The sequence below is a fragment of the Myxine glutinosa genome, chromosome 4, assembly GCF_964187855.1.
Source record: "Myxine glutinosa chromosome 4, kmMyxGlut1.1, whole genome shotgun sequence".
Classification (NCBI taxonomy): Eukaryota; Metazoa; Chordata; class Myxini; order Myxiniformes; family Myxinidae; genus Myxine; species Myxine glutinosa.
This window is the reverse complement of record NC_136264.1, coordinates 104,975,939-105,001,928: the sequence shown is the minus strand read 5'-3', so window position 1 is coordinate 105,001,928 and position 25,990 is coordinate 104,975,939. Positions and strand designations below refer to the sequence as shown.

At 42.5% G+C, this 25,990-nt stretch overlaps 1 protein-coding gene across 1 annotated transcript in view; it reads left to right on the top strand.

Annotated features, from left to right (window-relative positions):
* LOC137425938 (glutamate receptor ionotropic, delta-1-like) overlaps window positions 1-25,990 on the top strand; it is a 396,968-nt gene that overhangs the window by 315,319 nt on the left and 55,659 nt on the right. Inside the window, exon 11 of the mRNA XM_078776249.1 lies at window positions 4,359-4,557. Coding sequence (XP_078632375.1) covers window positions 4,359-4,557 — 199 coding nt within the window. The remainder of the gene's footprint in view (window positions 1-4,358; window positions 4,558-25,990) is intronic.

Genomic DNA, 25,990 nt, shown 5'->3' with positions numbered 1-25,990 from the left:
GATTTTAGAAAGTTTTGCAAATTTATTAAAAAGAAAAAACTGAAATATCACATTGACATGAGTATTCAGGCCGTTTGCTCTGATACTTGAAATTTAGCTCAGGTGCCTCCAATTTCTCTTGATCATCTTTGAAATTATTTCTACACCTTGATTGGAGTCCACCTGTGGTAAATTCCATTGATTGGACATGATTTGGAAAGGCACACACCTGTCTATACAATGTCTCACAGCTGACAATGCATATCAGAGCAAAAACCAAGCCATGAGGTCGAAGGAACTGCCTGCAGAGCTCAGAGACAGGATTGTGCGAGGCACAGATCAGGGGATGTCTCCAAAAAAAATTCTGCTGCACTGAAGGTTCCCAAGAGCACAGTTGCCTCCATAATTCTTAAATGGAAGAAGTTTGGAACAACCAGGACTCTTCCTAGAGCTGGCCGCCCAGCCAAACTGAGCAATCGGGGGAGAAGGGCCTTGGTAAGAGAGGTGGCCAAGAACCCGATGGTCCCTCCGGCTGAGCGCCAGAGATCCTGTGTGGAGATGGGAGAAACTTCCAGAAGGACAAACATCACTGCAACACTCCACCGATCTGGGATTTATGGCAGAGTGGCCAGACGGAAGCCTCTCCTCAGTGAAAGACACATGAAAGCCCGCTTGGAGTTTGCAAAAAAGCACCTAAAGGACTCACAGACTGTGAGAAACAAGATTCTGTGGTCTGATGAAACCCTGATTTAACTGTTTGGCCTCAATTCTGAGCGTGATGTCTGGAGGAAACCAGGCACCGCTCATCACCTGCCCAATACCATCCCAATGGTGAAGCATGGTGGTGGCAGCATCATGCTGTGGGGGTGTTTTTCAGCAGCAGGGACTGGGGGACTGGTCAGGGTTGAGGGAACAATGAACGGAGCAAAGTACAGAGATATTCTTAATGAAAACATGAAACAGAGCACTCAGGACCTCAGACTGGGCCGAAGGTTCACCTTCCAACAGGACAATGACCCTAAGCATACAGCCAAGACAATGCAGGAGTGGCTTAGGGACAACTCTGTGAAGGTCCTTGAGTGGCCCAGCCAGAGCCCTGACTTGAACCCAATCGAACATCTCTGGAGAGACCTGAAAATGGCTGTCCACCGATGGTCCCCATCCAGCCTGACAGAGCTTGAGAAGATCGTGAGAGGATCTTGAGAGGATCATCAGAAAAGAATGGCAGAAAATCCCCAAATCCAGGTGTGCAAAGCTTGTCGCGTCATACCCAAGAAGACTCGAGGCTGTAATCGCTGCCAAAGGTGCTTCAACTAAGTACTGAGTTAAGGGTCTGAATACTTATGTATGTTTTATGTCCTGTGTCATAATATTATTTGGTTGATGTAAATTATTTCACGGTGTCTTTCGTGAAGGGTAGGCAAGTTATCACCAGCACCCAGTGTAATCTCCAAATTCCTGCCCAAATCACCTTCAATGGAAGATCAGACCTGCCCTGCCAGTTTCTGAAAGTCTTGGGCAAAAAAGGTTCGATGGCCAATCCCACAAGAAGGCAAGAAGGAGGGGATCTCTACTGCCTTTGTAGAAGTATTTTTACGTGTATAAACATACATGACTAATTTGTTTATTCATTGAGCTAACAGTAGGTTGTAGATACCCAGTAAAGTCGTTTTCACAAGCAGCTCAGGTGCCTCCCATTTCTCAGGTGCCTCCCATTCATCCAAGCAGTTCATCCTTATAATTTGTCGATGGCCACAACCAGAAAATTTCATTTCGGCCCATCAATTAGCATGATTATAATGAAATAGAATCGGTTGGAAAAAAAGAAAAGAGGTTAGCTGTGAAACTGTCACACTGAAAACAAAACACAACAACAACAGGCATTTTATGGCCATTTTCCCTGCTGGAGCGGAAGTTAGCCTTGCGGGCCCCATGACAATCTTCTCCATTTTGCCCTATTTTCGACATCACCCCTTGTTAACCCCCTTGCCCGCATTTCTTCTTCCACAACCTTTAGCCAAGTCTTTCTCAGTCTTCCCCGTCCTCTACTTCCTTTCATTCATTTCCATCACTCTTCTCAACCAGTCACTTTCATCCTTCCTCAACACATGACCAAACCATCTCAACCTGTTCCTCTTCACAGCATCAATCCCAGGCTCTATTCCCATCATCTTTCGCAATTCATCATTTGTCTTCCTCTCTCTCAACGATACTCCGCACATCCACCGAACCATTCGCATTTCCACCCTTTCCAGCCTTCGTTGCTGCTCTACGTTCATTACCCATGTCTCGCTCCCATAAATCATAACACTTCTCACACATGCAGCATACACCTTTCCCTTCAGCTTCAACGACACTCCCCTCCTCGTCAGCACACAACTCAGTTCCCGAAACTTCTTCCATGCACATCTCACTCTAGCAACCGTTGCCGAGTCTGATCCACCTTCTCCATTCAGCATGTCTCCGAGGTAGCAAAATGTTTTCACACCTTCCAGCTTCACGCCGTCTCCAATTCAATTCTCCAATTCTCCAATTCTGAATGTCACACTGAATAGCTTGACATTATTTATTTGATGTTTTCCTAAAAATGCAGCATCCCTGTTTTTTCATAAGCATCATACTTCCTATTATTTGGGTTATATCTAAAATCAGCATCAACATAAAATAAAGGAATGCTGTAAGTGACGCTTCACGAAAGAAAAAAACACTCGTGATTAAATATAAATTTACAAAATTCTTCATCATCCTGAGATTTCTTCCAGCTTGGTGGAAGAAATCAAGATCAAGAAATCAAGATCAATCAAGAGCAATCAAGAGCTTGGTCTCTTGATTGGATGCAACAGGTGTCGGGTGACATTTTTTGAGCAACGAGCAACTTTTTTTGTTGTCTCTAACACAGGGTTAATGTCTGAAATGTCAGTTTCTCTTTGCTCATTCAACATACTTAAATACCCCCCTGGAATACCATGCTCAATTAACCGTCGTGGTGTGACATTGCAGTCATGAGTTCCCATATTGTTTCACAAATATGTGCACGGTTGACGTTTGAATGTTTGCTCTGTCAGTTGATTTCCATGGTGCTCGGTGATTTTTGGTGTTTGTCATGAAATAATCAAAATCGGAGGTGAGTCATGATTTGGTCTCCCTTGGTTTATTTCGGCATGGCTAAGACTGTATGTATAGTGAGATGCATAGTTTTGTCACCCTATCACGTCGTTCCTCTGGGACTAGATGCTTTGAAAGTGCGAAACACGATGGCTCCCAAGCTGTTTATGTTGTCTCGTCATGTCATTCACAGTTGTGAAAATCAGGTGCACTTCTTGGTAATTTGTTTTTCCTTTTTGTCTTGTTTTTTTCTGCCACAAAGTGTGCCCAGTAAATTTAGGTTGGCTCATTTATCTTCATTATAATGAAAATTAAATGTTGTCTTGTGCACATGTGCGATTACAATCTACCATCTAAAAACACAATGTGTGGTTGCGTGTTTGTACAGATGTCTGTCCCCCTTCATAACGGTAGGTTTTAAATGCCAATCTTTTAACACGAATGTGTGTTCACTCCGGTTTTTATTCTTGAGGATAAAACCAAGTCGAAAAACGTTTTCCACAACAGCGTAATTATGTCTCTTCTATTGGAAATATAGACGGTGGCTTGCAAACCGAGCCTCAAGGGCGGTGTACAAATTTTTTTTTCCTTTAAATAAAAAATACAAGGCACAGGGAGGTGAAATTCGTTGCCGGTGATGTGCAATGGTTATAGAGTAAAACGAGTGTTCATTTACATCCATATTATGCCTAATAAATAAAGAAGATATAAGCACACCTGACACTAGGCCGACTGGCTTTTTGCTAGTATGAGCATAATCATCATCATCACATACCGTCGTGCTCTAGATACGGAACATCGGTTCTGCCGAAGCAGTTCCTTGGCTATGGTGGGGTCGACACTTCGACACAGTAGTTTGTAACTCGGTAAGGCTCCCCGGTGATAACTCGTTTTGCGATAAAGACTGGATTTTTTTCAGTGAATACTCGCACAAGATGTCTGAAAGATTGTTTTTATCCTGCTCCAAGCAAAGCTTTGGAGAATAATTAGACAGTTTTGTTTTCATGCTTTAGCAGTCATTATTATGTTCGGTACTACACATGGCATATAGTTTTATATAAATGACATTTCTCCAAATTAACCTTTTGTACCCTTCTAAGAGTCTTTAAAAGGTATAACTTTTGAATCGGTGTCGTATTTAATGGTTTGAAGAGTGTTTTGAAATCTTAAGGACCGTTGTGCAAATCTGTGTTTAGTTGTCTATTTCTTGTTGCTGGTTGATGCTGGACCTTTTTCGAAGCTCTCTTCCTTTTCGGATTTGTTGCTTTTGTCAGATCGCTGCAGGAGCTCGTCCGCCAGACTGATGTTACGTTTGGCACAGTGTTGCACTCCACCCTCTACGAGCAGCTTCGCATGCGTGCTCTCAACCCGGCTTCTCCTGAACACAGCACATATGCTCACCTGTGGACAACTGTTAGTCGCAACAATGGCTCCGAAAACTGCGTACGAAATGTTGCCGAGGGACTTGCTCGGGTAAGCACCCGCAATACATCTTGGAATTCGATTTGGCAATGCAACTTCAATGGTTTTTCGTCATTGTTTTTCTCAATCAAAATAACATTTCAGGCAATTGTGCTTTTGAAGTTTAACACATGGATATACCGAATTGCCTAGCCAGTTGTAATTTGACCCATGAATGCTTGACATTCATATGTTATGAGAGACAGAGAGAGACAGAGAGAGACAGAGAGAGAGACAGAGACAGACAGAGAGAGAGAGAGAGAGAGAGAGAGACAGACAGACAGACAGACTCTGACTGACAGACTCTGACTGACTGACTCTGACTGACTGACTCTTTTGTGTGCTTTTATTCTAAAAGTATAAAACCAAAGTATTCCAACTCCACTTTACATACAAATCACAACCTCATTTGCACAAAACACCCCCCATGCCCCATAACTCTTCAAACACAAGAAGGTTCCCCATGTTTACATGATAAGCATGTTCGAGCTTTATACGTGCTGACACCATCCCTATGAAACAAAAAAAGTGCATTTTCATTTTTTCCACGACCTAATCTGGCTTTTATGGTTTTATAAATTGCAAGCTTAGCAATTCCAAGCAAAAAATTCAAAAGCAAAATCACAGAGTTTTTCCTAGTATTACATGCAAGTCCGTAAACAAAGATTGTAACAGAAAAAACAACTTTGAATTTACAAAAGATTCGGCTCAGATACAGAAACAGAGATGACAATCTCTTGCACTCAATAAACGCATGATACAAATACTCTAGACGACCACATAAAGGACATAAATTAGACACAGCAGGGTTAAACTTCTGAACTAACACCTGTGTGGCCAGGGCGTGATGGACCAGTGTCCAATTTAGGTCTCCTGTACGTCCGACAGTAGGACACCTGTACATTTCATCCCAATTTGGAGTTAGAAATGCTCCTGCAGGTAAAAACTCTTTCCACTTGTTCCTTAAGGGTGCTGCACAGCCTGGTAAACACACCTCTAGACAAATTCTATACATTGCCCTTTTTCCCATGATGTGAAACACACCGGATTCTTCGCTGTTAGAGGAAAACACACCATGTTGTTCCTGGGCAGTGACTGAGAGTTCAGGGAAGGTTAAACGAAAATCTACTTCTCCATTTACCCCATTCCACCCAATATTTAAATCTAAAAAAGTCTGGGATACAATCTTTATGACCCTGCTCACTATTCTAATTGAACGCAAGCCAATTTTTCCAGAAACAGTGCTGGCAGACAACCATCACTTTAAGGATAGCTCCATAAGATCTCGCACTTTATTAATCCCATTGTTCGTAAAATGTTCCATACAAGCTCGGCTGATAGATACTCCAGCGAATAGTGAGTTTTGGAACAATGGCTCATGCACAAACCTCCTGGGATCATAAGAGATCTCCAACCGCTGCACTCCTAGAGCTTGCCAGGCATTCAGGAGAGACCGATGAAATGCAGGGAGCCGAGCTCTATTGACCTGCTTCAAGTCCATAAGGAAAAGTTCCCGGTCATAGTCCATTCCACCTACTTGCCTGAGCAAGGTATTCGTGAGAGGACGCCAGGGCACAACCTCGCTGTACAGCAGACGTTTTATTGTCATTAGCCAGAAAGCCATTATTCGACTAGGGATGTGCACCAGGTTTTGACCACCTGAATTACGTGGTCTGCACAACACATCTGGCTTAAGCCAATGGTGGCCTCCCCAGAAGAAGTCAACTAGACCCCTCTGAATGTTGGTGATCAGAGCTTGAGGAGGCTGGAGTGCTATGATCTTATGCCATACGATTGGAAGCACAAGGTTGTTTATTATCGTTACCCGTGCCTTAAGTGACAAGATATGGAGCATCCCTTTCCACTTTGATAGTTTCTGCTTAATGTTATCTGGGAAACCATCCCAGTTTTTCTTCATATAGCTTGTAGTTCCCAAATGGATGCCTAAGTATTTAAACCCATCCGTTTTCCATAACATTCCTCCTGGAAGAGTTGGGGGAACCATATGTGAAGCCTGTGACCCAGATAGGGTATCTGGGTCACAGAGAAAGAGCTACACTCTTGTTCCAATTTACTCTTGCTGATGAAGCAAGTTCAAATTTGGCAAAACACCGAGATAGCTCAAAAACATCTTCCTGGTTTTTAACCACAACACACAGGTCGTCTGCATATGCTGACGTAACAATTTTGGAATAGTTTGACAAGGACAAACCAGATAAGGTGGTACGAGAAGGAGAGCCAGTAAGGGTTCGATGGACAGTGTGTACAACATGCCTGACAGTGGACAGCCCTGACGGATGCCACGCTGAAAGGGGAAAGGACGACACAGACTGTTATTTACTTTTAGCAGGCATGATGCATTGTTGTATAAAAGTTTTATGCAAGAAATGAATTTTTCTCCAAATCCTGCTTTTGTAAGAACTGCAAACAAAAATGAGTGATCCACACTGTCAAAAGCTTTCTCCTGATCAAGGAGTAATAACCCAAAAGCGTGCGACGCAGTTTGACCGATAGTAATCAAGTCTCGAACCAAGAAAATACTGTCATACATGGATCGTTCAGGTATGCAATACGTTTGGTCATTCCCAACTAAGAACGAGATGACCTTTTTAAGACGCATTGCAAGCATTTTTGACACAATCTTATAGTCAGTATTTAACAATGACACAGGCCGCCAGTTTGTAATCTGCTGCAAATCCCCTTTCTTGGGAAGAAGACATAAGACAGCTCTTCTGAAGCTCAGGGGCAATTCCCCCTGATTTAGGCTCGCGTGAAATCTCAATAAAAGCAGGACCCAGAACATTCCAAAAAACGTTGTAAAATTCAGCAGGAAGTCCGTCAATTTGGGGGGCCTTGCCGTCTTTGAGTTGTTTCACTGCTGCTGTGAGCTCCTCCAGAGAAAAGTCACATTCCAGTTGGAGTTGCTGCTCTTCAGAAAGAGATGGGAGAAGTTCAATCATCTCATTTGCCATCGTTTTATCCACCGTTCTTGGAGTAAAGAAGTTTGAGTAAAACCCTTGCAGTGAATGTTTAATGTCACCCTGGCAAGTCAGAACACCGTCGGAAGAGCGTAGACTCTGAATCTGCCGAGAAGTGTTGGCAGCCTTCTGCATTTTGAAGAAATCTTTGTTTGGAGTCTCGAGATGTATTATGCTCATCCGCAGGTGAATCATTGCTCCCGCCGCACGCTCTTTGACCAGTTCGGCCAGCAGGGTCTTTTTTTCTATCAGCTGCTGATATTGGTCACTTGTTCGATGATGTTCGAGCCCCAAGATGTTCGAGCTTCTTGTTCATATTTAAGTACATCTGCTTTTAGAGCACTTATCAACCCAGATGTATTACTGGTGGCATATGAGCAATATTGTTGGCAGAAAATCCGAATTTGTGACTTGGTACAGTCCCACCACTGTCGCATATTTACATAGTAACACTTTTTCTTTTCTAATCCTTCCCATACCAGTCTGAAGGCATTCTTAAAATGTTCATCTTGTAACAATTTCACATTGAAATTCCAGTGTACACTCTTACAGCAATGATAGGGTAACATACAATCCATTGCAATCATATGGTGATCAGAAAAGCCAGATGGAGTTATACATGTTCTCTTAACCAGATTCACCATTCCATGGTTCACGTACAATCTGTCCAGTCGACCCATGGTTAACTGTTTTTTTGCACAGCTTGGATTTTGTAAGTTTGGATTTTGTAATCGCCATACATCTCTAAGTTTGTATTTTTTCACAAGTTGTGCCAAGGACTTTGCACTGGGTGGATGTGGCTCAGGAGTGTTCCTGTCCAGTCGAGGGTTGAGTGTGCAATTATAGTCTCCCCCCATACAAATTAAACAAGTCAAATCAACAGTGCTTAAACAATCCGCTAATTTTGGAAGAAATAGAGCCCTTTCAGTGCTGTCACTGGGGCAATACACATTAATAATGCTAACCTTTTGATTGCTGCTAATAAAATCCACCACCATCAAGAAACCCTTACAAATCTCTCTATAGTGAATCTCGGATGGTTGAAGGCGAGGATGCAAGATTATTGCCACCCCCGCTTTAGCTTCTTCATCCGCACTGGAAAAAACATGGCACCCTTTAAACATTCTGCGCCACTCGTCTTCACAAGATTGGTTGATGTGTGTCTCTTGTAACATGAAAATATCAATCTTTTCTTTCTCAAATAGTTGTAACACCTCCAGACGCCGCATACAGCTGCGGCCTCCGTTTATGTCGAGAGACGTTACCTTCATATATTCTGTATTAATTTTCCTCCTCTTGGAGTTCTTTTCCTGCCTTAGTGGCACACTTCCTCAACCGCTGAAATTGAGGTTCTGAGATCCCAACTTGCTGGGGTTCACGAATCATGTTTCTAGTAGTTTTTAGAAAAGCATGTAGGTTTGGGAAATAATCCTGAATTCTGACATTACTTTTCCTGAAGGATTCATCGAGGAATTTTTTAATTTCATCTTCTGTAACTACAGTGTCCCCATCCTTATCCTCTTGGGCACAAAACCCACTACCTGACAGGGAATAGTAGGGTTCATCAAAATCAAACGCATCATCTTTGTCATTCTCTTCCTGATGCAAACTTATTTCTGAGGCACAAATCCCCCCAGGATCAGAAACATGGATATCGTTTTCATTCATGTTTGGCTGCTCATCGTCACATGCAGCTTCCTTCTTATCATCCCTTTTATTTTGTTCGAAACGTGTAGGCTTACAGGTTTCTTCTGAGGGGCTGTCTGACTTATCTGTTTTATCATTACACCTGGTCATCCCTGCGCCCACCTCTGTGGCCATTAAATTAATGTCATGTAAGACATCAGGGTTATCAATATCACCACTTGTGTCCTCCTGAGATGCACGAGGATTCTCGATGTCTATATCACACTCAGAACCCTCAAACAGTTCGGCAAGTGGTGCAAACGAATTGCTTAGATTTAAACCCGGTGCCGGTTCAGTTTGCAATCCCAAACAGGGATTCTCTACACAAGCTCCATCTTACAAGCTTGGCGACACATTTGACACAACAAGTACCTTACTTTGTACTGTGCTTGCATCCTTCACGACGGGACATGAACGTTTATGTCCTTTTTTACGAGCCACTGTTACGAACCCTTCCATATTGTCATCCGTACAGTCCTGTACAGCAGGAGAGGGATCAACCACTTTTGTCACACCAGCAGGTAGGGAGGAGTGGTCTACTGTTTCCTGTTCACCCATTGGTTGTGGGGAGGGGTCTACCATTCCACGTATCTCAGTAGGTGAGGGTGAGGAGTCAACTGTTTCCCGATCACCATTAGGTCGTGGGGAGGAGTCTACACTATCATCCACCCCATTAGGTGGGGAGGGAGGAGAATCTGCAATCACCTGTTCTCGATTTTCTAATGATCTCACCAAACCGGGACAGGAACTCTTTACGTGTCCGTAAGCTCCACACCCATAGCACGTCATGACGTCCGTGGAGGCATACATTCTATAAGTATGGCCATTAATCTTTGCAGGCAAAACTACATTGAGCTTTTGCACATTTTCGGGTAATATCATGTAAACGACCCTTTTAAAAGTCATCACGTGTCGAAATTCACCCCTTGCCGAGTGTATCGGCACCATTGTCACTTTTGATACGATCGTACCGAACTTGCTCATTTGAGCACACAAGTCCTCACCTTTAACAAAGGGAGGGACATTAGACACATCGACCCTCACCGCAGGTGTATCTAATGGGGGAACCACTAGAAACAGGTCGGGTTCTATGAGAAGGCCTTGCTCCACAACGGAGTTCACCATGTGCACCTCCGATACAAACACAACAACCTTGTTCATTCGAGAGGCTGCACGGATATTATACGAGCCGATGCATTTTCCGATTGCTAGAAGCACTTGCTCCATCTTTACCTCACTCGTAGGGTCGCACACCAGCCCATGCTTGCGAGTGAGCGACTCGTACATGCTATTCCTCAAACAATCGTTTGCCATAGCGAACGTAAATTAAATAAATAAAAGGTGTGAAATCAACAAAACGATACCAACCACAAGCAACACCGGCAAGTGGAGGTAAACCCAAAACTAATGGACTAGGTCCAAGAACCGTTTAGAGCAGCGAGACACCGCTGCCTGGACTAGGAAAACACGGCAAAATGGAGGCCAGGCCTCAAACCCGGAGGTTCGAAAAAAAGTCAACCAAACACCACCTACCGTGTGCGCTCTCTTTCTCTCTCTTGTCTCAACAAAGAAGGAAAACACTGGGAAAACTTCACAAACACGTACAAGGACACAGAGGGAGTGAAAAGGGGGATGGGAAAGGCAACAACACAACACAACACAGTACTCACAGCTCCTCACACACAGCCACCATGATTGCCACACCCACGCACGACTCACCAACGACCGAGAGAGAGAGAGAGAGAGAGAAAGAGAAAGAGAAAGAGAAAGAGAAAGAAAAAGGAAAGGAAAGGAAGAGAGAGACACACACACACACACACACACTCTGACTCAGAGACATTATAATTTTTTGATGCGATCAATGTTCATGTATTATGTTATATGGGAAAGTTGTAGGCTATGAGCCAGACCCCCCAAATTGACCGGTCGGTACCATACAGATGGAGAAAGGCTCATTGTGATTTTTAGCAAGATATATGTCCCTAGATATGAAAAAAAAAAGTGATAGCAGTGTATAACTCTCGGCCATCTCTGTGTTATCACCCGAAATATTATTATACGCCTGCTTCGCTTCGCCAAAAAATGTGATATTTGCTAAAATTGGAATAAATATATGTTTTTAAGGACGCTTCACTTCGCCAAAAAATGCGATATTTGCTAAAATTGGAATAAATATGTTTTTAAGGACCACAGAGTGCCAATAATTTGCATACTGGATGCCAACTAATATAGTAATAGAAATATAGAACATTTGTGGGGGTTATTTATCAAATTTTTGATATAATGACAAAAAATATGTTAAATTTAGTGAAAAAGTGGTCGAAATCGCTTCGAGTTCAGAATTCACATTGTGAATCAGACCGGCACGGACGACAGCCTCGACGAGGATGATCCATCTGACGAGGAGCAAGAATACGGATTCTGAGCCAAATATGCTGCGCATCTAAAAGGAGGGACACTTTCGTGATGTCATTTCAGACATTTATTTTCTGTTAAGTGATTTAAGTATAATATGTACGACGTTCATTGTAATTTAAAGTAGCCCGATGCATAAAAGGATAGATTCAATTTATAAGCATTATTTAGTATGTGTTTTAAATGCCTGTAATCTGTGTCAATTGTGTTAAAATTGATTGGTAATAATACTGTATAATAACAAGGCGTATTTGTTCGAGAGATCATGATAAACCTAGAGTGTGGAGCAAGTTTGCATGCATTGTGAAATATAATGTAGCTGATGTTACAAACCTACTTTAGGATACTAGCTAATACCAAAAATTACACTGAGATACCAAAAGTAGTAGACAAATAAACCTAAAATGTTCAAAAGCTATGTTTCGTTCCAAAATATCAAAATTAGGGGGTATGGTTGAACATATTTTGAACTTTGCCAAAATATGTGCCCCAAACAACCACCATATTACAAAGTAATGATACATTCCAATGCAGTGGTTCCTTGCGAAGATTTTGAGGGGTCAAATGTTACTCTGGGAGTTTTCATTTTTGAAATATTGACAAAAATGTACAATGTGAATTCTGAACTCGAAGCGATTTCGACCACTTTTTCACTAAATTTAACATATTTTTTGTCATTATATCAATATTTTGATAAATAACCCCCACAAATGTTCTATTTTCTATTACTATATTAGTTGGCATCCAGTATGCAAATTATTGGCACTCTGTGGTCCTTAAAAACATATATTTATTCCAATTTTAGCAAATATCACATTTTTTGGCGAAGCGAAGCAGGCGTATAATAATATTTCGGGTGATAACACAGAGATGGCCGAGAGTTATACACTGCTATCACTTTTTTTTCATATCTAGGGACATATATCTTGCTAAAAATCACAATGAGCCTTACTCCATCTGTATGGTACCGACCAACCCCCTTCGCTCATAGCCTATTGGTGTTACTGTCTTGATATGTAATCCCACTGAAAAAGATAGGATTTACCACAAGTTACATGCACCCCTATGGATACACATACTCACTCACATATAAACACGCACAGTCACATATGCACATACATACACACACACACACACACACACATATATATATATATATATATATATATATATATATATATATATATATATATATATATATATATATATATATATATATATACAGTATATATATATATATATATATATATATATATATATATATATATATATATATATATATATATATATATATATATATATATATATATATATATATATATATATATACCAGCTTGGTGAGGCGAGCGCGTCGTTACAGAGGAAAGGGCTTGTTTTAGCTGAGGGTAATGACTGTACCTGAGTTGCTGTGTTATGATTTACACCAATCATAATACAAACAATTACTTTGCACAAATGTATTTGTTGTGTTTGTGATGTTACATTTTTATAAGCAATTTAGGTTGAAGATTCAGGTTGAATGTTTTTTTTTCAAGAAAGAACCCCTCAGCACACACATACGGGAGGGGTAGGTGCAGACTAGAAGTTTGGGACGATTACACCTCACCACCACGTAATTCAAAACACATCACCACCACGTAATTCAAAACACCTCACAGCCATAAAACACGTAATAAAAACACCTCACCACCACGAAATTGAAAACACCTCACAGCCATAAAACACGTAATAAAAACACCTCACCACCACGAAATTAAAAACACCTCACCACCACGAAATTGAAAACACCTCACAGCCATAAAACACCTAATAAAAACACCTCACCACCACGAAATTAAAAACCTCACAGCCATAAAACACGTAATAAAAACACCTCACCACCACAAAATTAAAAACACCTCACAGCCATAAAACACGTAATAAAAATACCTCACAGCCACGAAATTAAAAACACCTCACAGCCATAAAACATGTAATAAAAACACCTCACCACCACGAAATTAAAAACACCTCACCACCACGAAATTAAAAACACCTCACAGCCATAAAACACGTAATAAAAACACCTCACAGCCACGAAATTAAAAACACCTCACCACCACAAAATTAAAAACACCTCACAGCCATAAAACACATAATAAAAACACCTCACCACCACGAAATTAAAAACACCTCACAGCCATAAAACACGTGATAAAAACACCTCACAGCCACAAAATTAAAACACCTCACCACCACGTCATTTAAAAACACCTCTCCACCAAATAATTCAAAATACCTCACCACCACGTCATTTAAAACACCTCACCACCACGTAATTCAAAACACCTCATCACCAACTAATTCAAAACACCTCACCACCACATAATTAAAAACACCTCACCACCACATAATTATAAATACCTCACCACCACGTAATTCAAAACACCTCACCACAATGTGATTTAAAAACACCTCACCACCACATAATTCAAAATACCTCACCACCACGTGATTCAAAACCACCACAACGTTATTAAAAACACTTCACAACCACGGAAACAAAAGTTTGAGGGAGTCGTTAAGTGACAACACAGACACTGCCCAGATGTGTAGATATATAGATAAATGACTGTATAATGACTGTAGTACCCGAGTTGCCGTTTTGTCATGGTTAAAACCAATCATAATTCAAACAATTATTTTGCACAAATGTATTTGTAATATACGTGATATCACATTTTATAAACAATTGAAGTTGAAAAAAAAAAATTCCGAAAAAATTCCCGAAATAAAAAATTCCCGAAAAAATTCCAAAAATATATAATAAAAAATTGGAAATTTTTTCAAAAAAAATACCCTTAGGACATACCGACGGGGAGAGATATGTGCATACCAGAAGTTTGGTACGATTTCACAAAAGTTTGAGAAAGTAGTTCAGTGACGAGACAAGACAAGAACACAACACAACACAAGACAGACACTGCACAGATGTGTATATATATATATATATATATATATATATATATATATATATATATATTCACACACATACACACACACAGCACCACCACCACATACTCCTTCAATTAACTGAGCCACGTTTGTGGTACCTCTTAGACTGTACTTATCAGTTATGATGAGACATTTGCATATCAGTCACTTTCTTACAAATCATTATCATCATGATGTACCATGCCCTATGGGCCCTGTGCAGATCGTCGTTGCTGCTGAAGCAGTCTTCTTCATTCGTATGCAGCACATGGCTGCGGGGTAGCATCATTGGCCGAGGGCGCGGCTATGCCGCTGATGCATTGCCCTTGAAGGTTAGGGAAGGAATTTGTAATCTGTTCAGGATGCCGGTGATAGCTTGCCTACTCTTTGTGAAGGACACCATGGGATATTTAACATCCACCAACTAATCCGGCAGCTGGGACACACAGATTAACGTCCATCCAAGGGGCCGCACACGTATTGATGAATCACCTGCCCTGTGAAACACCAGGATGGCAGTTTATAGCTATGCCCAGATTCAAACCCAAGCTAGACAGCTTGGAGGCGAGTGTGCCTATCTCTAGGCCATCCTGCCAGCCCATGTATGAATCAGGAGGTATAAAAACCAAAGCCGAAGCTATAAAATGTATAGGAAGCCATTTCAGTTTGAATGCTGCACATCGTATTGTAGTTGGAATGCAGTGTTTATGGCCATATGTTACGTAGTCACACCATTTTGGAAAGTTAATCGAGTTTGATCCAATCGATCCAGAAACATTTTCTCTTGAACTTGGTTAATTTCTTGTTTGGCCTCATTTTATTATTCGCTTGAATGCTTTTGATATTGCAGAGATTGCTCTGAAGACGCACACTGATGATGAAATAAAATAAAAGGTTACGGACATGAATAACTGTACTTGCATGTGGAATTTTCTTGAAATTTCCCCTAACTCATTTTAATATGATCTTTTCTTATACTGAATGATATTGAATAATAATTATTGCAAATTGTATTACTGCTCAGGAAAAAAACATTGCAAGTTATGGTAATATACCTGGGGATTTGTACCTGCCTGCCTTACATTCATCTCATTAAGAGATTTTTTTTATTATTATTATTATATCAGCAACCGAAGGTGGATGGATGGAGGTTATGTTTTCGCCCTGTATGTCTGTCTGTTTTTCGTTTGTTTGTTTGTCTGTTTGTGAAAAGGATATCTGAAAAAGTTGTGGATAGATTCGGACGAAATTTGGTGGACAGGTTGGGTGTGACAAGGAAGAATTGATTAAATTTTGGTGAAGTTTCAAATTCAGAACTTGATCAGAGAATTTTTTTTCATTGATTCTTCACCATTAAGTGATAGGTCTAAAACCGATATATAGAGTGCATTCAGAAAGTATTCAGACCCCTTCACTTTTTTCACATTTTGTTATGTTGCAGCCTTATGCTGAAATCGTTTAAATTCATTCTTTCCCTCATCAATCTACACTCAATACCCCATAATGACAAAGAGAAAACAGGATTTTAGAAAGTTTTGCAAATTTATTAAAAAGAAAAAACTGAAATATCACATTTACATAAGTATTCAGACCCTTTGCTATGACACTTGAAATTTAGCTCAGGTGCCTCCCATTTCTCTTGATCATCTTTGAGATGTTTCTCCACCTTGATTGGAGTCCACCTGTGGTAAATTCAATTGATTGGACATGATTTGGAAAGGCACACACCTGTCTATATAAGGTCTCACAGCTGACAATGCATATCAGAGCAAAAACCAAGCCATGAGGTCGAAGGAACTGCCTGCGGAGCTCAGAGACAGGATTGTGTCGATGCACAGATCTGGGGAAGGTGACAAAAAAATCTCTGCTGCATTGAAGGTTCCCAAGAGCACAGTGGCCTCCATAATTCTTGAATGGAAGAAGTTTGGAACAACCAGGACTCTTCCTAGAGCTGGCCGCCCGGCCAAACTGAGCAATCGGGGGAGAAGGGCCTTGGTAAGAGAGGTGACCAAGAACCCGATGGTCACTCTGGCTGAGCTCCAGAGATGCTTTGTGGAGATGGGAGAAACTTCCAGAAGGACAATCATCACTGCAACACTTCACTGATCTGGGCTTCATGACAGAGTGGCCAGACGGAAGCCTCTCCTCAGTGAAAGACACATGACAGCCCGCTGGGAGTTTGCAAAAAAACACCTAAAGGACTTTCAGACAGTGAGAAACAAGATTCTGTGGTCTGATGAAACCAAGATTGAACTGTTTGGCTTCCATCTGTTTGGTTTTCCCAGATGTTTTCATTTTTTGTCCAATAACTATGTACGTACGTACATACATACATACATACATGCATACATACAATGTAGACCTCTGCGGATCCTGCTTCCTGGAGTTTCGACCCTTCCAGTCCAGTGCAAAATTTCTCGAGGGAGGAATTTCCGAGCTTACGGTCCTTGCCATAGGCGGATCCAGGGTGGGGGTGGGGTGGGGGGCACACCCGCATGCGCCCCCCCCCAACCCCTTCCCTCCCATCAAAAGCGATCGTGTTTCACATGTAATGAGGCGTTTATAAACGAATATGTGCTCTCGTAATGTGGGAAAGGAAACTCTCGTAGAGTGAATTTTTCTAAAAATTTCAAAGTAAATACAAGGTATAATAAGGCAATAATTGGTTTGCTTTAATTACTATCCATAATTAAAGAAAGAGAGCAGACTATGTGCTGTGACGTAATCTAACCATTTCTTGGTATACAAGAAATCCCAATTTCTTATCCCATCCAATGAACGTTTCATTATTTATTTTTATTCATAACGAATCAAACTCTGTACATGAATCGTAAAGATTCTGAAGTGATAAAACAATTAAATAACTTATTCAATTCAATTCATGACAATTGCAGTGACGTCACACATCAACTTTGTTGGCCGAATTCTTCTTATTGTTTCAGTTTACGTAGAAACAATTCATTTGTTATGATCATTATGCCATTTATTTCGTTATATGCAATGTTTGCTTTTCAGTCAATTGGATTTTTATCATGAGATAATAATTAAAATAAATGTTGAGTTTTGAGAAAAAGTTTTTTTCACCAGAGTAGTTATTCGTATGTGTATTAGAGCATGTTTTGGTCTATATTTGGAATAGTATTTAGAATTTATGACAAAAAGAAACACCCTCGTGTTTTTTTTTTCCAATTTTTTTTTCCAAAGAAACACAAATTTTCCCCTCACTTTGCTCAGCGAAACTATATTTTTAGCCCAAAACTATCTGCTTGCCCAAAATGTCCGATACTGGTGGCAGGTATATAACTATGTTCTGAGTAACACGCACCTTTTTTTTTTTCACTTTCATCCAATTCCTCTCACATTGCTTTCTAACACATCATTTACAAAGAAAATGTGGCTTATCTATCTATAATTCCAGTAATCTCTGTGTGTGTGTGTGTCTGTGTGTATGCGACCGCTGTTTCTCGACAACTACCGGTCCGATATACTTGAAACTTGCCAGGTATATTGCTGGGGACCCGAGGATGTGCCTTTTCAAGGTTTCATATTAATCGGAGAAGTAGTTACCGAGCTATGGCGATTTCTTTACCAAACTCCGCAAGCCGTTCGCTTTGGACCAAACCATTTCATGTAAATAGAGGGGGGGGATTGTCACCGTACTCGCAAGCCGTTCGCTTTGGACCAAACCATTTCATGTAAATAGAGGGGGGGGATTGTCACCGTACTCGCAAGCCGTTCGCTTTGGACCAAACCATTTCATGTAAATAGAGGGGGGGGATTGTCACCGTACTCGCAAGCCGTCCGCTTTGGCTTTGCGAATGGACCAAACCATTTCATGTAAATAGAGGGGGGGATATAATTTTGTACGGGCATGCCCTAGTTTATACAAAGGGAAAACAAAGAAACAGAAACAGTCTTCACACATGCTGGATAAAACAACTCTAAATTACCATAAACACCTTGCTCATATAAATACACACGGAAGTTATACAGGTATATATTTTTGAGATGAGTCAAAATTCACCTTGGTAGATTGCCATCCTTGGACTGTTAAAATGACCTGTAATTGTTAAAGCAAAATATTATTTTGGAATCAGTTGTGTTTTGAACAATGGAGTGCGTCATTCAAATATAAGTAGTTAAGAATATGAGTCAACTGTTAGGGTAAAGTATTGCTTATGACCATAAAGCAAGTGAATCTTGATGTCATTGGCAGGAACCTAGGCAAGTGGTGCCTCAATGACTTATTCGTAAACACTGCCATGACTTGTTGCTTGCAATGTGTGGTATCTTTCTGTTCAATACAGAGAAGGTGCATGTTCTTCATGAAATGTTGAGTGCAGAAGCAACTAGATGGTATTCATAGAAAACTTACCCTGCGCAGTCAACTTGTTGCGAGCCAACTCTTCTGTTTTTGAACATTTTTTTTCGTTGATCCAATATGGCTGCCACACCACGTGAGCGATGACATCATAAATTTAAATTCTCTAATATAATTGTTGCATAGATCACGCTCAATACATTTCAAATTGATCAGACTAAGCATTGTCCCTGTAGAATTATGACGTCATAATTATGGCACCAATGACGTCATCGTTAACAACACCTATTCCCCATATGGAGTTCTTTACAATGAGCCATGTTTAATTTTTTTCCCATGCAGCGGTTTTGGAGATAGAGGTGTAACTTTTTTCCAAGATGGCGTCCGTACCACGTGACATATGACGTCATAATTATGAATAAAAAAATTATACAGATGGAGGCGCTTGTATGTTAAAATTTCGTGTGAATCGGACCAACGGTTGCCGAGAAAATGAATTTTTAAAATGCAGACACGTACGGCACACGGAAAACGGCACACATACAGCACACGGCACACGTATGGCACATGGCACACGTAGGCAACTGAATGCTTGACCCCGCTTTTGGCTTCGCGAGCACAGCGTAATAAATAAACAATGGGGGGGGGGGGGAAGGGATTCCATCCAACTGTCTGTCAGTGACGCTATCTTCTCCTAAACAGTTGTGCAGATATTCATCAAACTTGGTAGTTATGATCGCCACATGGTAAGAAGGTACAAGAGTAGTATCATTTTGGCCCCGCCCCCTCGGGCGGGATCAAAATGAGAAATACTGCCGAGAACCAGTCAATGTGGGGTTCATGGTGCTGAGAACCAGTCAATGTGGGTTCATGGTGCTGAGAACCAGTCAATGTGGGGTTCATGGTGCCGAGAACCAGTCAATGTGGGATTCATGGTGCTGAGAACCAGTCAATGTGGGGTTCATGGTGCCGAGAACCAGTCAATGTGGGGTTCATGGTGCCGAGAACCAGTCAATGTGGGGTTCATGGTACCGAGAACCAGTCAATGTGGGGTTCATGGTGCCGAGAACCAGTCAATGTGGGGTTCATGGTGCCGAGAACCAGTCAATGTGGGGTTCATGGTGCTGAGAACCAGTCAATGTGAGGTTCATGGTGCTGAGAACCAGTCAATGTGGGGTTCATGGTGCTGAGAACCAGTCAATGTGGGGTTCATGGTGCTGAGAACCAGTCAATGTGGGTTCATGGTGCTGAGAACCAGTCAATGTGGGGTTCATGGTGCCGAGAACCAGTCAATGTGGGGTTCATGGTGCTGAGAACCAGTCAATGTGGGGTTCATGGTGCCGAGAGCCAGTCAATGTGGGGTTCATGGTGCCGAGAACCAGTCAATGTGGGGTTCATGGTACCGAGAACCAGTCAATGTGGGGTTCATGGTGCTGAGAACCAGTCAATGTGGGGTTCATGGTGCTGAGAACCAGTCAATGTGGGTTCATGGTGCTGAGAACCAGTCAATGTGGGGTTCATGGTGCCGAGAACCAGTCAATGTGGGGTTCATGGTGCTGAGAACCAGTCAATGTGGGGTTCATGGTGCCGAGAACCAGTCAATGTGGGGTTCATGGTGCCGAGAACCAGTCAATGTGGGGTTCATGGTGCTGAGAACCAGTCAATGTGGGGTTCATGGTGCTGAGAACCAGTCAATGTGAGGTTCATGGTGCTGAGAACCAGTCAATGTGGGGTTCGTGGTGCTGAGAACCAGTCAATGTGGGGTTCATGGTGCTGAGAACCAGTCAATGTGGGGTTCATGGTGCTGAGAACCAGTCAATGTGGGGTTCATGTTGCTGAGAACCAGTCAATGTGGGGTTCATGGTGCCGAGAACCAGTCAATGTGGGGATCATGGTGCCGAGAACCAGTCAATGTGGCGTTCATGGTGCCGAGAACCAGTCAATGTGGGGTTCATGGTGCCGAGAACCAGTCAATGTGGGGTTCATGGTGCTGAGAACCAGTCAATGTGGGGTTCATGGTGCTGAGAACCAGTCAATGTGGGGTTCATGGTGCTGAGAACCAGTCAATGTGGGGTTCATGGTGCTGAGAACCAGTCAATGTGGGGTTCATGGTGCTGAGAACCAGTCAATGTGGGGTTCATGGTGCCGAGAACCAGTCAATGTGGGGTTCATGGTGCTGAGAACCACGTCAATGTGGGGTTCATGGTGGCGAGAACCACATCAATGTGGGGTTCATGGTGTAGAGAACCAGTCAATGTGGGGTTCATGGTACTGAGAACCACATCAATGTGGGGTTCATGGTGTAGAAAACCAGTCAATATGGGGTTCATGGTACTGAGAACCACATCATTGTGGGGTTCATGGTGCCGAGAACCACATCAATTTGGGGTTCATGGTGCCGAGAAGCACATCAATGTGGGGTTCATGGTGCCGAGAACCACGTCAATGTGGGGTTCATGTTACTGAGAACCACATCAATGTGGGGTTCATGGTACTGAGAACCATGTCAATGTGGGGTTCATGGTGCAGAGAACCACGTCAATGTGGGGTTCATGGTGACGAGATTCTGAGCATCTCCATGAGGTTTCATTTTTCTGTTTTTATTTTAATGAATGTTTGGGGGGGGGGGGGGCAAGAGGTGGGGAGGGGAGGGGAGAGGTAAGGCCCATGGGAAGGATGAGGGAAATCCTGTCTATACTCCCAGGTCTCTACTACTACACGAGCCTGAGAGGGGGCGGACCGTTCACAACCTCACATGAAAAACAAACAGGACAACAAGAGACAACGAGGTCGTGACCGTTCACTGCCCGAATCAAGTGGCTGAATTGCGCGCTTGATATGCCGGAGAGGCGAACCTCGTAGAGAACATGCCCTCCTGATCCATCCCACCGTTTGTGCTTTCTTTCCCTCTCTGTACCGTGTCCATCCCTCCGTTCAGCTTCAGCGTCACATCGAGCTCACTCGAGTTTCTCTCATTGCGGATTTGTTTGAGTAATTCTCCAAAAGGAAATATTCGAATAACTTTCCATTAATCATCTTCAAACAGCCTCAAAAGTTGTTAAATCACAACTCAAATCAGCCATTTAACACTTCGAAGGTATTCTGACCTCGTGCCTTCCTCTCGATCAAACCACCTCTGTTTACATATGATATTTCCTCCTTTTAAAGGAGGACACAACTCACAGTTAAGCAATTAATTTAATTGGACGTTTATAACTTTCACTATTTCATTGATTTTGACTCATTACAAACACAACTGAGCGAGGGGTGTGGCTTAGCCGTTTCCAGGCAGTCTACGCGAAGCGAGGGGCGTGGCTTAACGATTTCAATGCAGTCAGCGAGGGGCGTGGCTTTGCCGTTTCCAGGCATTAGCAATGGCACATCATGTGTTCCAGCTTTGGAACATCATTATTTGCCATTAGCAATAAGCTTGGTATCGCTTGAAAGGCCAGCGGTTCCTTATAAACCGTTTCTTTGGAGTGCTTGCTTGAGTTTTTAAAATAAGGGGAGCCACTTGGCGAGCGCTTTCTAAGCTTATTACTCCCGCCAGGAAGTAATGCATTCATTCGATCGTGTCCGTCCGTGTGTTTGTGAACAAGATATCTGGAAAAGTTCTGAACGGATTTGGATGAAAGTTTGTGGGATGATTGCCCTTGGGATAAGGAAGAATTGATTAATTTTTGATGAAGCTCAGGATATTATTCCGGATCCAGGAATTTTTTTGAAGAATTTTTTACCATTGGAAGATAGGGCTCAGCAGCGGCCACCCACGGCGAGAGTATGCGCTCTACTGAGTGGCATTCTAGTTGAGTTATGGAACACTTCTGCAGACCTGTGGGAGGGTCGCAGCTCGCACAGCGTTTCCAAATCCTTAATCTTTAAACTACTTTCGATTACGATGGAAACTGCAGAAACTAGAACGGTACTCAGTGGAGAGCGAACCTCCACCTGGTTGGCCATATCACTCGATGGTGAAGAATCACTTAAAATATTCTACTAGCCGTATCCGGATCCAGATCCTCACCAAAATTGAATCGATTCCTCCGTGTCACACACACAACCGGTCCACCAAGTTTCGTCCAAATCCGTCCACAACTTTTTGAGAGCTGCTATGTATCGATTTTGGCCCATCTCCCAATGGAGAAGAATAACTTTAAAAATTCTAGTAGCCGGATCCGAATCCGGATCTTCACCAAAATCTAATCATTTCGTCCTTATCACATACGCTACATCTCTGCTAAATTTCGTCTGAATCCGTCCACAACTTTTTGAGATCTGCTATGTATCGATTTTGGCCCATCTCCCAATGGAGAAGAATAACTTTAAAAATTCTAGTAGCCGGATCCGAATGCGGATCTTCACCAAAATCTAATAATTTCGTCCTTATCACATACGCTACATCTCTGCCAAATTTCGTCTGAATCCATCCACAACCTTTTGAGATCTGCTATGTATCGATTTTGGCCCATCTTCCAATGGAGAAGAATAACTTTAAAAATTCTAGTAGCCGGATCCGAATCTGGATCTTCACCAAAATCTAACCATTTCGTCCTTATCACATACGCTACATCTCTGCCAAATTTCGGCTGAATCCGTCCACAACTTTTTGAGATATCTTGTTCACAAACAAACAAACGGACAGACAGGGGTGAAAACATAACCTCCATCCACTTTTGGTGGTGGAGGTAATGAGCAGTAAAATGCTACCTATGATCATTCGGTGATCGAGTGGCTTTGAAAAAAAGGAAGAAGAGTCTGTCTCTCTCTCTCTCTCGCTCTCTCTCGCTCTCTCTCGCTCTCTCTCTCGCTCTCTCTCGCTCTCTCTCTCTCTCCTAGCTCTCTCTCTCTCTCCTAGCTCTCTCTCTCTCTCTCCTAGCTCTCTCTCCCTCTCTCTACTAGCTCTCTCTCTCTCTCTCTCTCCTAGCTCTCTCTCTCTCTCTCTCTCTCCTAGCTCTCTCTCTCTCCTAGCTATCTCTCTCCTAGCTCTCTCTCTCTCCTAGCTCTCTCTCTCTCTCTCCTAGCTCTCTCTCTCTCCTAGCTCTCTCTCTCTCTCCTAGCTCTCTCTCTCTCTCTCCTAGCTCTCTCTCTCTCTCTCTCCTAACTCTCTCTCTCTCTCTCTCTCTCTCCTAGCTCTCTCTCTCCTAGCTCTCTCTCTCTCTCTCTCCTAGCTCTCTCTCTCTCTCTCTCTCTCCTAGCTCTCTCTCTCTCCTAGCTCTCTCTCTCTCCTAGCTCTCTCTCTCTCTCCTAGCTCTCTCTCTCTCTCTCCTAGCTCTCTCTCTCTCTCTCCTAGCTCTCTCTCTCTCTCTCCTAGCTCTCTCTCTCTCTCTCCTAGCTCTCTCTCTCTCTCTCCTAGCTCTCTCTCTCTCTCTCCTAGCTCTCTCTCTCTCTCTCCTAGCTCTCTCTCTCTCTCTCCTAGCTCTCTCTCTCTCCCCTAGCTCTCTCTCTCTCTCCTAGCTCTCTCTCTCTCTCTCCTAGCTCTCTCTCTCTCTCCTAGCTCTCTCTCTCTCTCCTAGCTCTCTCTCTCTCCTAGCTCTCTCTCTCTCTCTCTCCTAGCTCTCTCTCCTAGCTCTCTCTCCTAGCTCTCTCTCTCTCCTAGCTCTCTCTCTCTCTCTCTCTCTCTCCTAGCTCTCTCTCTCTCTCTCTCCTAGCTCTCTCTCTCTCTCCTAGCTCTCTCCTAGCTCTCTCCTAGCTCTCTCCTAGCTCTGGGCATGAACAAGATGCTTGCCATTGTTGGTGCGTTTGGTGTGCTGGGATTTGTGTGCGCTTTTGGAAGGAATGTAGAGCGTTTGCTGTGCCGGCAGCATCTCGACAGAGGCGGGAAACATTTGGGCTCATCAAGGAGCTGGGGTCCGTGTGGCACTTGTCAGTGGAGAGCAAAAGGCGGCCATCTTGGCTGCTTGCTTTCATCCAATTTACATCCAATTCGCGCCTGGGCATTTTCAACGCGCGGTTTCGGCACCATTTCTGGAGCGCTCCCCGCACAACTGGCTACACAGGCTGCAACGACCACCAAGCCCCGAAAAGCATTTTGGACCAAAGCTGAGTGCCGGCTGGCTGAAGGGATTTTATATTTATCTTATCTTTTCTCGTGTGTGTGTGTGTGTGTGTGTGTGTGTGTGTGTGTGTGTGTGTGTGTGTGTGTGTGTGTGTGTGTGTGTGTATGTTGTGAATCTGAGTGGACGATTCTCAAAGTAGGGAATATTCGATTTATCTCACCTTTCATTTTTATTCCTTGCTTTATTTTTATTTCATCATTATTGTGGCATTTTTCATTTGTTGTGTCGTTTTTCTTTGTTCATGGGTTCGGGAATAACCCGTGTGGCTTCTGTTCAGGTAAGCACCTCGCTGCCTTCCGTCCCGCGTGCGCCATAAAAAATAACCGCCAATAATTCGGAGTTCGCCTCGGGAGTAAAAATGATCGGTCATTCGTCACCCAGTGGTCTTAATCGCTGGGCAACGCAACAATATGTATGAAGTTTCGCATCGATCTGTTACACAGTTCTGGAGAAGATTTTTTTAAATGTTTTCATACAAAAATATGCACTTTAGTTTCTGTTTATTTAGTGTTTTAGTTTATGCAGTCTGTCTGACTTTTGACTGTGATACATTCGGTTGTTACTTATGTGATCGCAACCAAACTAGACATGGGGACAAAGGGAAATATTATGGAGGTTGTAGCGACTTCATTTGCCCTCTCCTGAAGGGGGGTTTCCCCGCCAAGGGGGTTGCGTGTTGAGGTGTACATCCGTACTAAGATAGCTTATCATGGCATTTTTCAAGGTAGCTTTTCTTAACAAAAGTAATAACAACACCAATGATAATAGCATAATTTTAATGTTATTACAAAACACTAGTATTTTAAGTCCAAAATGGCCACCAGTCCACATGAGCGATGATGTCATAAATTTATTTCTTTGGTCCTAGATCAGATATATGAATTTTCAGACTTTTTGAATAACGATTTTGATTCGACCAATTATGGCTGGAATACCACTTCACTGATGACATCATTGTTATCACTATATGTATGTATGACTTCCATATTTTTGGATACAGAAGCCTCTCCTCAGTG